The sequence below is a fragment of the Chaetura pelagica genome, unplaced genomic scaffold (genome assembly GCF_000747805.2).
Source record: "Chaetura pelagica isolate M959 unplaced genomic scaffold, ChaPel_1.0 scaffold31, whole genome shotgun sequence".
In the NCBI taxonomy this organism is placed as follows: Eukaryota; Metazoa; Chordata; class Aves; order Apodiformes; family Apodidae; genus Chaetura; species Chaetura pelagica.
The window spans coordinates 2,058,611-2,072,816 of record NW_009952481.1 but is presented as its reverse complement, the minus strand read 5'-3'; the positions used below and the strand labels follow the sequence as shown (position 1 = coordinate 2,072,816).

The 14,206-nt window shown below is 37.2% G+C and overlaps 1 protein-coding gene across 4 annotated transcripts in view; it reads left to right on the top strand.

Moving 5' to 3' along the window:
* SLC1A3 (solute carrier family 1 (glial high affinity glutamate transporter), member 3) overlaps positions 1 to 13,973 on the top strand; it is a 64,303-nt gene extending 50,330 nt beyond the window's left edge. For 2 of the 4 annotated variants that reach the window (XM_010008725.1, XM_010008723.1), the window contains 5 exons: positions 5,796 to 6,091; positions 7,730 to 7,963; positions 10,563 to 10,757; positions 12,109 to 12,243; positions 13,514 to 13,973. In XM_010008725.1, the coding sequence (XP_010007027.1) occupies positions 5,796 to 6,091; positions 7,730 to 7,963; positions 10,563 to 10,757; positions 12,109 to 12,243; positions 13,514 to 13,718 (1,065 nt within the window). In that variant the 3' untranslated portion in view covers positions 13,719 to 13,973. The remainder of the gene's footprint in view (positions 1 to 5,795; positions 6,092 to 7,729; positions 7,964 to 10,562; positions 10,758 to 12,108; positions 12,244 to 13,513) is intronic. The other 2 variants (XM_010008726.1, XM_010008724.1) reach the window with 2 other exon arrangements.
* Positions 13,974 to 14,206: the final 233 nt, after the last annotated feature.

Sequence of the window (14,206 nt, the reverse complement as noted above, 5' to 3'; positions counted from 1 at the left end):
TTAATGTAAGGTAAGTGAAACAGTTGATGAGGGGATAACATTTTTGTAAAAATAATAAAATTTATGGAGAGAGCTTAAGACATTGTTGAAGGACTGGGCATATCTCAATTTATATCTCTATGAATTACATTGCTGTAAGATGCAGACAATGAAATTTACAGATGACAAGACAGTCCAAGTGCTTTGTATCAAGATACATAACAAATACTAAACAAGGTGATAACACCCTTAGCACTCTGTAGTACTATAAAGCCACAACAACAAAGTGAATTGGCTTTTGCAGACATTTTGCAGACATTTTGCTTATCTATTTGTAGGTCTCATCACATGTGAAATAAATAAAAATTCACAGTAATTTCTGCTTTGAGGTGGGAAGCCAACATCAGAAAAACTAAAATTAAATTAAATCAAACCCCCTCTAATTCAGCTTTGGGACATAATAGGTGACATAAGTCCAAGAGAATTAAGCTGAGGAAAGTGACAAACTGGATTACTAAGTAGATTCTGGCCATTAAATTCATAGGAAGATTTATGCAAAGGGAGTACAGTAGAGAGAGGAATTTCTGGGATTATCAAAAGAACACAGTGTATAACGGAAAAAAGAATCTTGATTTAAAAGTTATTCAGGTGTGAAAACCAAAGTGGGAAGAGAGCTATATATAGGACAAATGTTTACACAAGAAGAAATGGAAAGCACTATGAATGGGTGAGAATTAGAAAGGTTTTTAACCTTCATTACCTAAAAGCTGAGGTCCTAGAAAAAAATTCAACTAGGAGTCACTGGAACAAACTACTTCATCAGTTTTTTAAGATACAAATTGAAACCCTTTCAGTGAACTATCCTGCAGCAATATGAAACTTGACTAGCAGTTCTAAATCAGTGCTCTTGATCAAAGATGTCCTGTAGATTCTGTTTACATTAACTATATTGCATTTCTTTTGTGCCTTGCAGCTTAAAGGGATTTCTGAATAATGGGTCAAAAAAGAGGAAAAGTTTCATGAAAGTGTTTTCTGACTTCAACAGCTGCTATGCTTACTGAAGCATCAGGACTTTAAATTGGTCATACTGATACTATTGCCTTTTGAATCAGGTACCAAAAACCTAGGTTTTCAGGTATAGGCTATTTTTATTGTAGCAGATTTTTTAAACTAAAACCTTTTTACAGGAGAATCAGGTATGTTAAGATTCATAAGCAGCCAGATTAATTTGTCTATCTGACTCCACAACTTTCTTTTCAGAAGTTTACATCAGGTTTTTCACATGCTTCTCAGAAGATTTATGAGGAAGGATGATCCATCTGGCCCTAATCTAGTTCTGTAACACCGTGTTTGCTGGCCCAAACACAAAACAGACTACTACTCATAGCTGTCCACACTCAAAGGCATAATACTAACCCACAGCTTTGCACATCTGGGAGTCATCACTAATACACAGACTCTGTATTCAAATCACACCTTTTGATATATTCAGTGCTCGCATTCTGTTTTATAGCATCCTTAGGCAGCTTTCTTTCCTGACAGAGATTTGCACTGGAACCCAGTGGAAGGTTTTTCTTTCTCACCATGGCCAGCAGATAGGTCCTCAAATGACTGTATTAGTACTCACAGCAAGTTTTGAACCCATTGCTTTCCCCATCAACATGAAACGCTCCTCAAAGCAGCTCCATTAACCCACAGGACCAACTATAGTTTCCAAAATTTTTTACCTCAAAAGATTGACTGTTACTCAAATTTTGTAATGCCAAGGCATGGGAAATTGTACTTTCCCTCACATAATTAATTTTAGTGAAATAAAGCTTGTTTTCTGCATGTGGAATTGCTCTCCTGCAAAATGAAAGGGAGCTGCGGGGAGAGAGTAACCACGATGGGAAGGGCATCTAGATGGAGTTAGGGAAGATTTTCTAGGATTACTAGGAGAAGAAGAGTCATGAAGGAAAACCAGGGCCTTAGGCTATATTTGGGAAGAATTTTCTGAAATTTTCTACTGTTGCTTATCCAGTCTTACAGTCCTTTAGGTTCCCTGTCCCATCAAATCTCTGAGGTAAACAAAGCTGCCTCTTCTTTCTTCTTCTTCTCCTCCATCTTTGCACATTCTCTTCCACTGAAACAGGAAGAGAGGTGGAACAAAATAGCCCTGCTCAAAAAAGGACCCCCCATTGTGGATCCCAGAAGCCAGGAGGAATGCCTATAGGAGAGAAAAAGGCCTCATGGAAAAGCTAAGGAAATACTTTCATTCAAACCTTTCAGCTGAGTATCAACAGAACCATTTCAGTCTTAGCTTGTGAGATTCAGCCTCATCCTCCAGGAAAGTCTAGTGGGACAAAAAGCCACCATTGTCTAGCAGGTCAAGTTAAGAAGAATAATCTGGAAAACAGCAGCCTTCAGCTTCACCAGTTCTCCACTAGTTAGTCCCTCTGTCCCTGTGAAAGTCCAAAGTCCTGTCCACACCTTGGCTGTAGCAGGACTTCCTCCAATAAATCAGTGGCAGATAGGGATCACTGGAAACAGCAGATTGTTAATCCAAACAACATACTTTCTGATGTTGGTTATTTCCATGTCACATGTGTTGCTACTTTGGGGGCTTTTGTGATTTTTATCAGTAACAGAAGAATCTGAGAAGACTGACAGTAGATAAATATTCCACACTTTATCTAAAACTAGATTACTTAATTCAGAATTTTCTCTATATCATTATAATCATCCCTAATTTAGGTGTATCTAAAGGAATCTTAGGATATATCTTTCAGCTCTGGCCATTGTATCTTCATTTCTCCTTCTTTGCTATCTAGCCTGGGGCTAAGCAGTCTTAAGCACTGCTTTTTAACTGCTTGTTCTTCGTGCTGTGCTTTGGGGATATATCAAAAGACAAAAGAAACCCAAGTGATTTATCATGAGAAACAGGATCAGTTTAACAATCTGGGTCACTCCCTTGTGAACAAATGGAATGTGATGCCAGATGAGGCATAAAGAACTGGAAAGGTGTATCTGATAACTGCATTTCTTCTGAGTTAATTTTAATTAAGTAGTCTTTCCTGAACTCATCCTTATCAAAGCGATTGAAAGTTTTAATCACACATCCAGACACTAATAATAAGTTAATATATGCTGTCTATTTCTAATTATAATATTGGCTAGTTAAGATAGTTTGACCTGTGTCATCAGCTGTTTTTTAATTAGGAAGATGGGCTATCACTGCCTTATGTTCATTTCTTTTCAGTTTTTTAGTCTCGCATTTAAGCGAACTTGTTGCTTTTAAAATTATCATTCACTAAAAACTACATCATCATACAGACTTTAGCACAGACAGCGCTAATTATAATATCTCAGAGTACTGACAGTAAGTAATGAGTTTTCAGAACTGTTACCCATGCAATTACCTTGGCTCCCAGTTAACCACTGGAATGTGCTACTGCAATGTTATAATGTTTCTTCTTAGAGTCATGCAATGTATTCAAGCCAGACAACTGTGGATATCTTGTACAACTAATGAAAAGAATAGTAAAAGCCTAGACAACTAATTCACTGTATCAGGCAATAAAGTACTTGTATTATCTATTTCATAATGAGATAACTTAATCAAAAAGCATTTTAAACTGTTCATTAGCACTGGGTCTTGTAAAAAAGTCCAGAAATGCCATTATTTTGTTATATTTTACTTGCAGATACAATTTCACACAAGGGGGGCTATTCTCAGACAAACCAAGACTGTGCAGCCTCTGAAAGAGAGGCAGTTTAAGACTTAGCTCATGGCCTGCTCCAGCAGGCAGCACAGATCTAACGCCGTCTAACAGCCACATCATATGCTGCTTTTGACTAAGACATAGAGGTAGGAGCAGAGAAAGGACCTGAGGGTAATGAAGATGTGTCAGGACAAAGTCGGTCATGATGTATCTAGGGAGAGTAGGAACTCAATAGGAAATATGGCAGGAAATTAGGCTTTAATTCTGCTCCTCATGAAGCAGTTTGCTTTTTTATGTATGTCTAATTTTTATGCCCAGCCAAATTACACCTTTCAGATATTTGCATTAAGGTTATTTCTATCTAAGTTTATTTTCCTACTGAAAAATGGTAATAAAAATATATATACAACAAAATTATCATTCCTATACACATCTAGAAAAAAAAAAAAAAAAAAAAGTATTTGATATATGGTGTGAGACAGTATTTCAGCATTCCTGTCAGGACTGAACTAAAATCCCTTTAGTGATATATTTTAGAAAATTTCCACTCTACTACCTCTCTGTCACTTAAAGAAGCAAACCCATCCCTCCTTCCCTGGCTGTGTAGCTCCTGTCTCAGTGTTTTGCCTTGTCTGGCCTTCATCCGTAAGTGAGCTGAAGCACCTCCATAGCCTTCACCCAAAAATGGCCACTTTTTTTTTGCATGGTAAGTTTTCTGCCAATTTAAAAAAACAGAATTGGCACATCGAAAGATCGAGCTAGAACTGAGAGAGAGAAGAAATTATCACACGTTGGATCTGAGTGGGTGAGGGAATAGAACTGGGTTTTTCTGTGTCAGCAAATGGTTTGAACAGCTCAGCTGTCTCCTCTAACCACAGCCCACATCTTAAAACATGTTAGCAAATTTCATTTAAAACTCAAGAATACCTGACCTCCATTGAGATCCATTCTGATACACCTTATTTAGAAACCCTCCATAAATCTCTTGTCAGGAAGTTTTATTTGAAACTCTGAAAGACTTAAAGCCTTCAGGAGGATACAGCAGATATGTGGAAGGGGTGCACCAAAATTATTCAGGTGTGAGTAATAACCAAAGATTAGGTCAGCATGCAGATACTCAAGTTTTCCATCTTAGTCATAACTATTCCATTTCACTGAAATACTTCTGGAATGTACAAAGATCTCCAGATATTACTAATAATACCACAGCTCCTGGACTTAATATTTGTTTCTTATTGGCAGATCCAAAGAAGTAACAATTCATATTTGCTGAACAACCTTGATGCCAGCATGGCATTGCTTTAATAAGGGATTTAACAATCTCAGATATAGTAGAAACATTTTACTAGTGATATTTAGCATTTTTTTGTGCTCAGCAGCATTTAATCAGGACAGAGCTGCAGGGTTTTTTGAGCCCAGACAGAAATATTGAGGATGCACATTTTTCTTTCAAAAAGCATTATCTGGGAAAAGACTGGTTTTGAAAGAAGATGTTTAGGAGCATATTGAGATTTTGCAGTTTATTTTCCCATTCCATAATGGAACCAATTAAGGTAAAACTCTTTTCTTGATTAAGAAAAATTATTTCTTACTGCAAAGCATAGAAAACTAGTGGCTTTAGCACAGTAAAGGAAGAAAGATTTATTAAATATTTTACGCTTTCAGTCTAAATATTTTTTAATTCAAAAAGATTAAAAAGTAAGAAAACACCAGAGCACATAAAGATATTTTACCTAGATGAAAAAGACAAATTAATTTAATTTAACAGTTGGGAAATTTTGTTAGGAAAAATAACAGTTTCTAAAAATGTAAACTAAGGTTCAGCCATTCTGTCACAAAATTCATGAGCATGGCAAATCTTTACCTTTTATTTTGACATATTTATGATAAAACAACTTCTGGAAGCTAAAGGTAAAGATTTAGCTTTGAAGTTAGTATGGATTTTTGTTGCTTTTAGGAAAATAAGGTTTTCATCACAGTACCAACAAACATTATACAAAGAATTCAAATGTCCTACAACAGTAATCAATAATTTTTTTAAAAAGCATTATTTTTTACTTTATTTGCTATAATTCACATAATTCCTATCTTTCTTTTATTTTTTTTTTCTAACAGTTCAAAACAAACTATGAAAAGAGAATGTTTAAAGTAACTATTCCATCCAATGACACATCCACAGTGGCTTCCATAATAAGCAATGTATCAGAAGCAATGGAAAAGCTCACCCAAATGAAAGAGGAAATAGTTCCTGTTGCAGGTTCTGTAAATGGAGTGAATGCTCTTGGCTTGGTGGTTTTCTCAATAAGCTTTGGCCTGGTGATTGGAAGCATGAGGGAGCAAGGTCGGGCATTAAAAGAATTCTTTGATAGCCTTAATGAGGCTATCATGAGATTGGTAGCTCTAATCATGTGGTAAGTGCCTCTTTGATAAATTCTGTTTTAAGTTACTAACAATGTTATTTCATCACAGTCAGGCACTGGATAGCAGAAGTCTGTTTGGCAGGAAGTCAAACAATAAGATATCGACTTTTGTGTTTTTTTAATAAATAAACCCAAGAACTATAATTCTGTATTTCAAGAATTTTCTTAAATATTCCTACTCTTTCAGTGTGTTTAACATGACATAAGAAAAATCAGTCTATGGCAGAACTTGCTAAGGTCATACAGAACCATTCTGTGTCTTCATAAAGATAGCAATCACAACAGCATGCTATCTCAGTTTCCTAATATCCTAATCTGACTTCACTAAAGGAAACCAACAAACCTCTCCCATAATCTTATTTCTACACAGCAAGACCTTGTTACTATTAGTTTCCAGCACAACTGATGCCTACAGTGGTGTAGTGTACATGTATATATATGTCCTTGCATGCTAGTTGCACTGCTTACCCATACACATAATTTTCCTACTTTCTTTATTGTGTTCAACAGGTAAGTAAAAACAATACATTTTCCCTCAAACATCAGATGTGAAGTCCTTCCAACAATTAAGATACATTACTTTTTCAGGTATAAGATTAATTAAGAAAAGAAATTATTACTTTTTTTCTTTACTACAGAAAAGAAACAGTCAACACCAAAAGCCTACCCAGGAGCACACACACATATGTTGCAGTACTAGGTATAAAAAAAAAAAGTATATTTTTTACAGTAAATAAAACTCTGTTCTATCAGGAAGTATTTATACAAAGCAAAAACCTTTTCTCTGTCTTTACACACATGCTTAAGGTGCTAAAGCAGCAGGTGAGAAATGTTACTTCTGAGAAATTTCTCAAGATATTCAATGGCTTAAAATACAATTGAGATGTGCTGGACAAATTTTGTTCTGTGGTAACTTGGTGTGAAAAGACAAGTTGACATTTATAGAAATAAGGCTGTAACAAAAGTCCACCTGCAGTAGAATTATGTTAGAGTTATATGCTCAGCACTGTCTCTTTCTTCCTCCGTAGCTGTGCTTGCCCATAGGAAAAAGCAGATCATACCACCTTCATTGCTGCCCCAGAATGCAGATGTCCTCTGTGGTACAGAGGGCTTCGCACTAAAGTACTTGTCTAGTGCCCTGCTGGACAAAATGGGGGATGGCCAGAAGCAGCTTGAAATCATTGGAAGCTATCAGACTTCTGTGTGGGTTTCTTCCCTAATAACATGGGAAACAGCACTGGCACAATAATGAAACTGGGTGCTTGGCATGGTCTGCAGTGTTGTCAGTTGAGCCTTCATTCATACAGACACAATTATAACAGAATTGGCTAAACTAGCTTTTAGATTACACTTGAATTCCAAAGAGAGCTCATCTTCCTGCATGTCTGAAAGGCACACTGTACATCTTGAAATCCTAATCAGATCCCAAGTCCAACAGAAACATTCACTGTTGTGGAATGATCCAGTTGAACTATTAACAGGTAAACTCTTGAACTGCTTCTGAGTATGTGCAGTCATCCTAACAGTGAAATCCTACAGTCCTGCATGCAGACAGACACAAAAAGTATGGATATGGGAGTGAGTTTCTCCTTTGTTCAGTGCAATACTGATATGATTTTTTATTTTTAGGTATGCTCCACTTGGAATCCTCTTCTTGATTGCTGGAAAAATTGTTGAGATGGAAGATATGGGTGTTATTGGTGGCCAGCTTGCTATGTATACTGTAACAGTTATCATCGGTTTGCTAATTCATGCTGTCATTGTCCTACCTCTTCTCTACTTCCTGATCACTCGTAAGAACCCTTGGGTATTTATTGGAGGCTTAATCCAGGCATTAGTCACAGCTTTGGGAACATCTTCCAGGTATAATAAAATATTTTAAGGCTATGTTGGTTTTATAATATTACTGATTTGAGAAACAACTTTGTCTAATGTAATTGGTTAACTCTAGTTGGCAAACATGAAAGTTCAGAGGGGTGTCTGAGAGAGCCTGAGAGACCTTACTGGCAGCTGAAGTTCTGTGTTCAAAATCCTGAAAACCAGTGATGCATATATAACTTGCAACAGAATTGCCACTTTTGTGCTTTGTTTGTGAAGTCATAGGTAAACCATATGAAAAAAGTAAAAAGTTTGCATGTATGATGAAAGGAAACATTATTGTAATCAAAGCTATGTTCCTGTATCATATGGCCTTTCAACACCCTTAATTTTAGTAGGTTTTAGAAGTATTGTATCACAGAAAAAGCTTTTGAGGACTTGAAAAAAATTATGACAGTATATTAATGGGTAGAGAGGGACAATTATTAATTCAACATTTTTATGTCAATCTTTGCACATGTGTGAAATGCCTAAAAGAAATTTTAACTAATAATTATTTTTAAAAGAATATATTAACACTAATGTCAGTCAAGAAGGTTTAGGAGCAAATAAAATTAAACTAGAGCTTTGGTTGGTTATAGAAATACAGTTAAGAGGGTATGCTCCAGCTTCTGTAAGGTTCCACTTGGTGCAGCTCCAGATTCCAAGTACCTAGACCAAGAGACCATGCAATACTGCAAGTGGTTTTAATAGCTGTTCAAAATTCAACTCAAGACTGACTGTCATCAAAGAGATTTTCTAGCACAATCTTCCACAACACTTCTTTGCTTTACATTTTAACAGTATTTTATTTTATTGATATTGATCAATTTTTCAAAAACATGAAAGTCTGTTAATCAGTAAAGAGGTCACTGAGACAGAGTAATCCGATTTCTCTCCCTCTACCCTGCTCTCATAGCACACCAGCTGGAGTATTGTGTCCAGCTCTGGGGCCACAAACATAGGAAGGACATGGAGCTGTTGGAATGAGTCCAGAGAAGGGCCACAAAGGTGATCAGAGGGCTGGAGCAGCTCTGCTGTGCAGACAGGCTGAGAGAGTTGGGGCTGTTCAGCCTGGAGGAGAGAAGGCTCTTGGGGAGACCTTATAGCACCTTCCAGTGCCTGAGGGGGCTACAGGAAACCTGGGGAGGGGCTTTTTGCAAGGTCATGTAGTGATAGGATGAGGGGGAATAGTTTCAAAATTAAAAAGGTTTTAAACTTATTTAGGTCAGCTATTAGGTGGAAATCCTTCACTGCGAGGATAATGAAACACTGGCAGAGGTTGCCCAGAGAAGCTGTGGCTGTCCTATCCCTGGACGTGTTCCAGGCCGGGTTGGATGGGGCTTTGAGCAACCTGGTCTAGTGGAAGGTGTCCCTGCCCATGACAGGGGAGTTGGAACTAGTGATCTTCAAGGTCCCTTCCAACCCAAATAATTTGATTAATTTCTAGGTATTGAAAAATTTACTTTAGTGTGATCACATGTAGAAATACGAGTTTAAGAACAAAAATTCCAGGCACCTCTTGAAAAATGACTACTTTAACCTTTCTTCTGAGGCTGTATCTCTGAAAAGGAACTTGTCATCATGAGAACTGAATCAGGACTCCCGTACCATATGAAGACAAAGTGTTCAACGGGTTTGGTCTTTAAATTAAATTTTCATTCATATGGTATTTGCATGTAGCAGCAGGGGAACAAGATCAAGTGGTGCACGGGACCTGGCTGAGACAGAGTTACTTTTCTTCACAGCAGCTTGTAGGTGCCATGTTTTAGATTTGTGACTAAAACAACACTGATCACACACTGATGTTCCACCTATTGCTAACGAGTATTTACAGACCATCAAAGCCTTCTGTGTTTCTCACTTTATCGGAGAGGAATGTGGAATGGGCTGGCAGGGCACACAGCCAGGCAGATGGCTTGAACCAACGAAAGAGGTGCCATGTAACATGCCATATAACAACATGCTCATCAACAAAAGGAGAAAAGGAGATTTTAGGGAGGCCAGTCCTCTTTCACTTGGGAACTGTCTGGGCATTGGTCTGCCTGTGGTGACAGATTGCACTTTGTGGTGCTTAGCTGCCTACCTGTCTTAACCCTGAAGTGGTAATGTAACAGTTCCTCAAAATGCCCTTTCCAGGGGAGAAAGCAAATAAATCAGATAAGACATACTGTTTAGTGAAGGCTTGAATACCTCAGTTTGCATGAATTCAGGAAAGGAATGCTCAGGGATTATTCAATCATAACTCCAAGACATAAAAAATGGGAAACATTAATTTTAAAATCATTTTTAAATGGCAAAATACTGAAATTAGACACTCAGACTAGGGATAACATAGAGAATTACAGTAATTAATCATTGGAAAAACTTTCCAAGATCATTACGAGAACCTCCATAATTAGAAGCTTTGAATTCAGCTTTTACATTTAAAAAAACCCGCAACTATTTCTGGTAGATCACATAAAAATTAAGACAGAACAGTCTCTCTTATTATCGCAATATATGACACTCTTTTCCTTCCCTGTTTGTAGAATCTCCATCATATGCATACCTTTTTCTTTTTTTCTTTTTTTTTTTTTTTTCTTTTTTCTTTTTTTTTTTTCAGTTCTGCAACACTACCTGTTACATTTAAGTGTCTGGAAGAAATAAATGGAGTAGACAAACGAGTTACGAGATTTGTACTCCCAGTTGGTGCTACAATTAACATGGATGGAACTGCTTTATATGAAGCTTTGGCTGCAATTTTCATTGCACAGGTTAACAACTTCGATCTGAACTTTGGGCAAATTATCACAATCAGGTACAGAATATAAACATCTTCATGATGACTCCTTCTTGCTGTTATATGTGAGATTAAATAAAGCACCTAAAGGTAAAACCAAGACCTGTTTCAGTAGCTGACTAACTGTAAAGATTTACATCTTCTGCACAGAAGAGGCCCCCAGCACATATTAGGGGTAACCTTTACACATATTAGGTAAACCTTTAATAAACTGTTACATTACACAACTACCACTGCACTTACTAGAGTCAACAAAGACAGTTTTTAATTACTTTTATATTTTCTTTCTTGAGAAATCATGCAGCTGTTGAGACTTAAACTCAGTACCAGGTAGTTCATAATGCAGGTACAAAGCAATAGCATAGAAGCATCACAGTGCTAATGCCAGGAGAGGTAGTGTTTCCTAGTCCTGATCATCTCAGGATACAAGCAGACCAATCTGCATAAAGAGCAGTAATGACTTTTAATTACATCAGCTGACAGAGGTGGACAAGATAAGTATGTTTTCAAGCCTTCATGTTTGAAGTAGAACAGCAAATAACCCACTAAGTGGCACTCAATAACTGATCTGCATTGATTTCATTGTTATTCAAACAGTTCAAGAGAAAAGGGTTATGGGTAAACATGCAGAAAAAGAGTATAAGACTGAAAGTTCAGATATGGTGAACTGGGAATGTAGAAGATTTTCAAGCAGAAGTGTTGGCCTCCATGAAAGCCGTCAGCTTAATTCAGTATTAATCAACAGAAGGCAAAATTTTGCCTTCACACTCTGAGACAACAGCTCCATACTCATTAGTATGAGAGTTGCTCCCTGACAAATCACCTGGCAAAACAAATTCTTCCTAAACCAGGTGTGAACAAGCATATTTCTATCATGTTGCTAGACTGTATTATTCAGGGTTTCTGGCAGCTTTGTGTTTTCAGATGGCAGAATGCCAGGTTCTGTAGGACAGATACTTCACCTGGCATGAGGTTAATGAGATGGACAAAGAATAAAAGTTCTTCCATTAGATCTGCCAGGACAAAATTACCTCCTCAGCTTTTCTTCCAACATGTTTGAGCTTGTGGGGTCAGTTTGTTCAATAGGTGAGGGCATGTGTTCGTCTGGTCCTTAGCATCTAGTAGGGGATTTACCACCTAACAGAATGATGTTTTGAGAATTATGGATAAAGATTTAGTGTAAACACTTGTGATTAAGATCCGTACCCCCTGGCAGCTATGTACTGTTCAGATGAGTGACTGGGCTCATCTTTTTATTTACTTCTGGTGAAATGTCTTCTTGCTTTATATCTGGTTTTAATGTTTGCCAGATTATAAGGAGAATTTATTAAGGAAATCAATTAATTGCTCTTGCCATCTCTTTGCACAGCATCACAGCTACAGCTGCCAGTATTGGAGCTGCAGGCATTCCTCAAGCTGGACTGGTCACCATGGTCATTGTGCTTACATCAGTAGGTTTGCCTACAGATGATATCACTCTTATCATTGCAGTGGACTGGTTCTTGTAAGTATTTTTATGAAGTCATTAGGGGCTTAGACAGTATTTAGAAGTGCAATAGCCAGGAACATTCTGGCAATTCTGCAATCAGTGTTTTAATTATTTTTCTGTGGAAGGCAGTTGGAAAGAAGTGTTAAAACGAATCACAGTTTCTCACCATCCATGTGTATTTTCTTAGAACAGATGGTGTGGAGTGCTATTTAATTATGGTTCCTCTTGCATGCAAAAGAGTGACTTAGAAATCTGTATCCTTAGGGTACTAGAAAAACTTTCAGACACAATAATTAAATCAGCAAAGAATTGCTTTAGGCATCTATTTTTTGTAGGGTGATAATGAAAACCTTTCCATCAATCAGGCTTACAGCTGGTTCAGATCCAACCTGGTTCATTGCAGCCCTGCTGACTATCTAATCTAGGAAACATTCATACTTCTGCCCCACAGACACAGAAATGAAAACCAGCTCTGTAATTCTCTTATTCAGCCTCCACAGTATATTGACCCCCAGTTTTTCCATTCCTCTGTCCATATAAGACTGACACCTGTAGGTGTATGGAGAAATCCCTTAGGTCCAGGAACTAGATCAAAAGTAGAAGCTTTCCTCTGACCTCTCTTCTGTGTAACTCCTGTGTTATAGTTTCCAGAGGCTTTTACCCCTCAGTCTTCTCAAGTGATCCCTGCAAGAAGTTGCTCATGTTGTTACCAGAAAATAATGTCTTCAAATTATTGTCTACCCACATGCCCACAACCTTATGTAGATGGATGCTTATCAAGTAACAGTCCCCATCATTCCTCATCAAGCTGCCTCCTACTTCTTGGAGCAGAGCCCCCCAAGAGGGCTGAATTGTTGTGGTTTAATTTGAAATAATTCAGCACAATTCTGCCCTAAATTACTGACCATAATTTATGCTGAGGAGGAAAATGACCCTAACAAGGTATATTCTCATCAGCTTTCATATTCAGAGGTTGTAAACCCAAACCATCAGAGTACCTAAATGCCTCTGAGAAGCATCTACCAAATGCTCTTTTTGTTGTCCTTATCACACAGCTATTTTTTGCTGTGGTGCTGCCAAGATTATTAATACATTTTTTTTACTCCAAATCCTAGTATATCTGTTCATTTCTCTAGAAGAAATAATGGAATTAACAGTTTAGATAAATTAATATACTTAAAACAGCTGAATCATCTGGTGTGTATCAAAGGTCATTTTAACATCTAGTCTGCATGCTTCCCTTAACAAGTGGTGAAATAAAGGCTGTCTTGCTATTATTCTTTAGGGATCGTCTCCGTACCACTACCAATGTGTTGGGAGACTCCATTGGAGCAGGAATTGTTGAACATTTGTCACGACATGAGCTGAAGAACAAGGATGCTGAAATGGGTAATTCTGTGATAGAGGAGAACGAAATGAAGAAACCATACCAACTGATCTCACAAGAAAATGAAAGTGAAAAACCACTAGACAGTGAAACCAAGATGTAGGGTAAAGAAAGCATGAGTCCAACACTGTAAGTGTGAAAACCACACATCTCTTCCAGCCATTTATATCTTGAATTCACCAACTTCACTTATTCCTTTTTTTCTCCCTTTACACTAGCACTGGAAAGAATTAATGAAAATATATTCCAAATTAGCAGTGATCACAGTATATGTTGGCTTCCTACTTTAAAAAAAGAAATTAACAGGCAACAACACTGGTCCTGCTAAACATGCGCTAACCGAGGATAAAAAAAAAGATGTTTTCAATGAAATAAGAACAAAAATGAGCACGTTTGTTGCTCAGTCCTGTGCCTTTTTTTTTTTTTTTTTTTTTTCAACTGGAAAGTAAGAAATTAAAAACAGATAGCACAGCCCAAAATTTTTACTTTTTTTTTTAATTCTTGTTGCAAAATTTCCAACATGTATGAACACACAATCAATACTTCTGATTTGATAACTGGATCCAGCTAAGCACAGGATTTTTGCTCTTT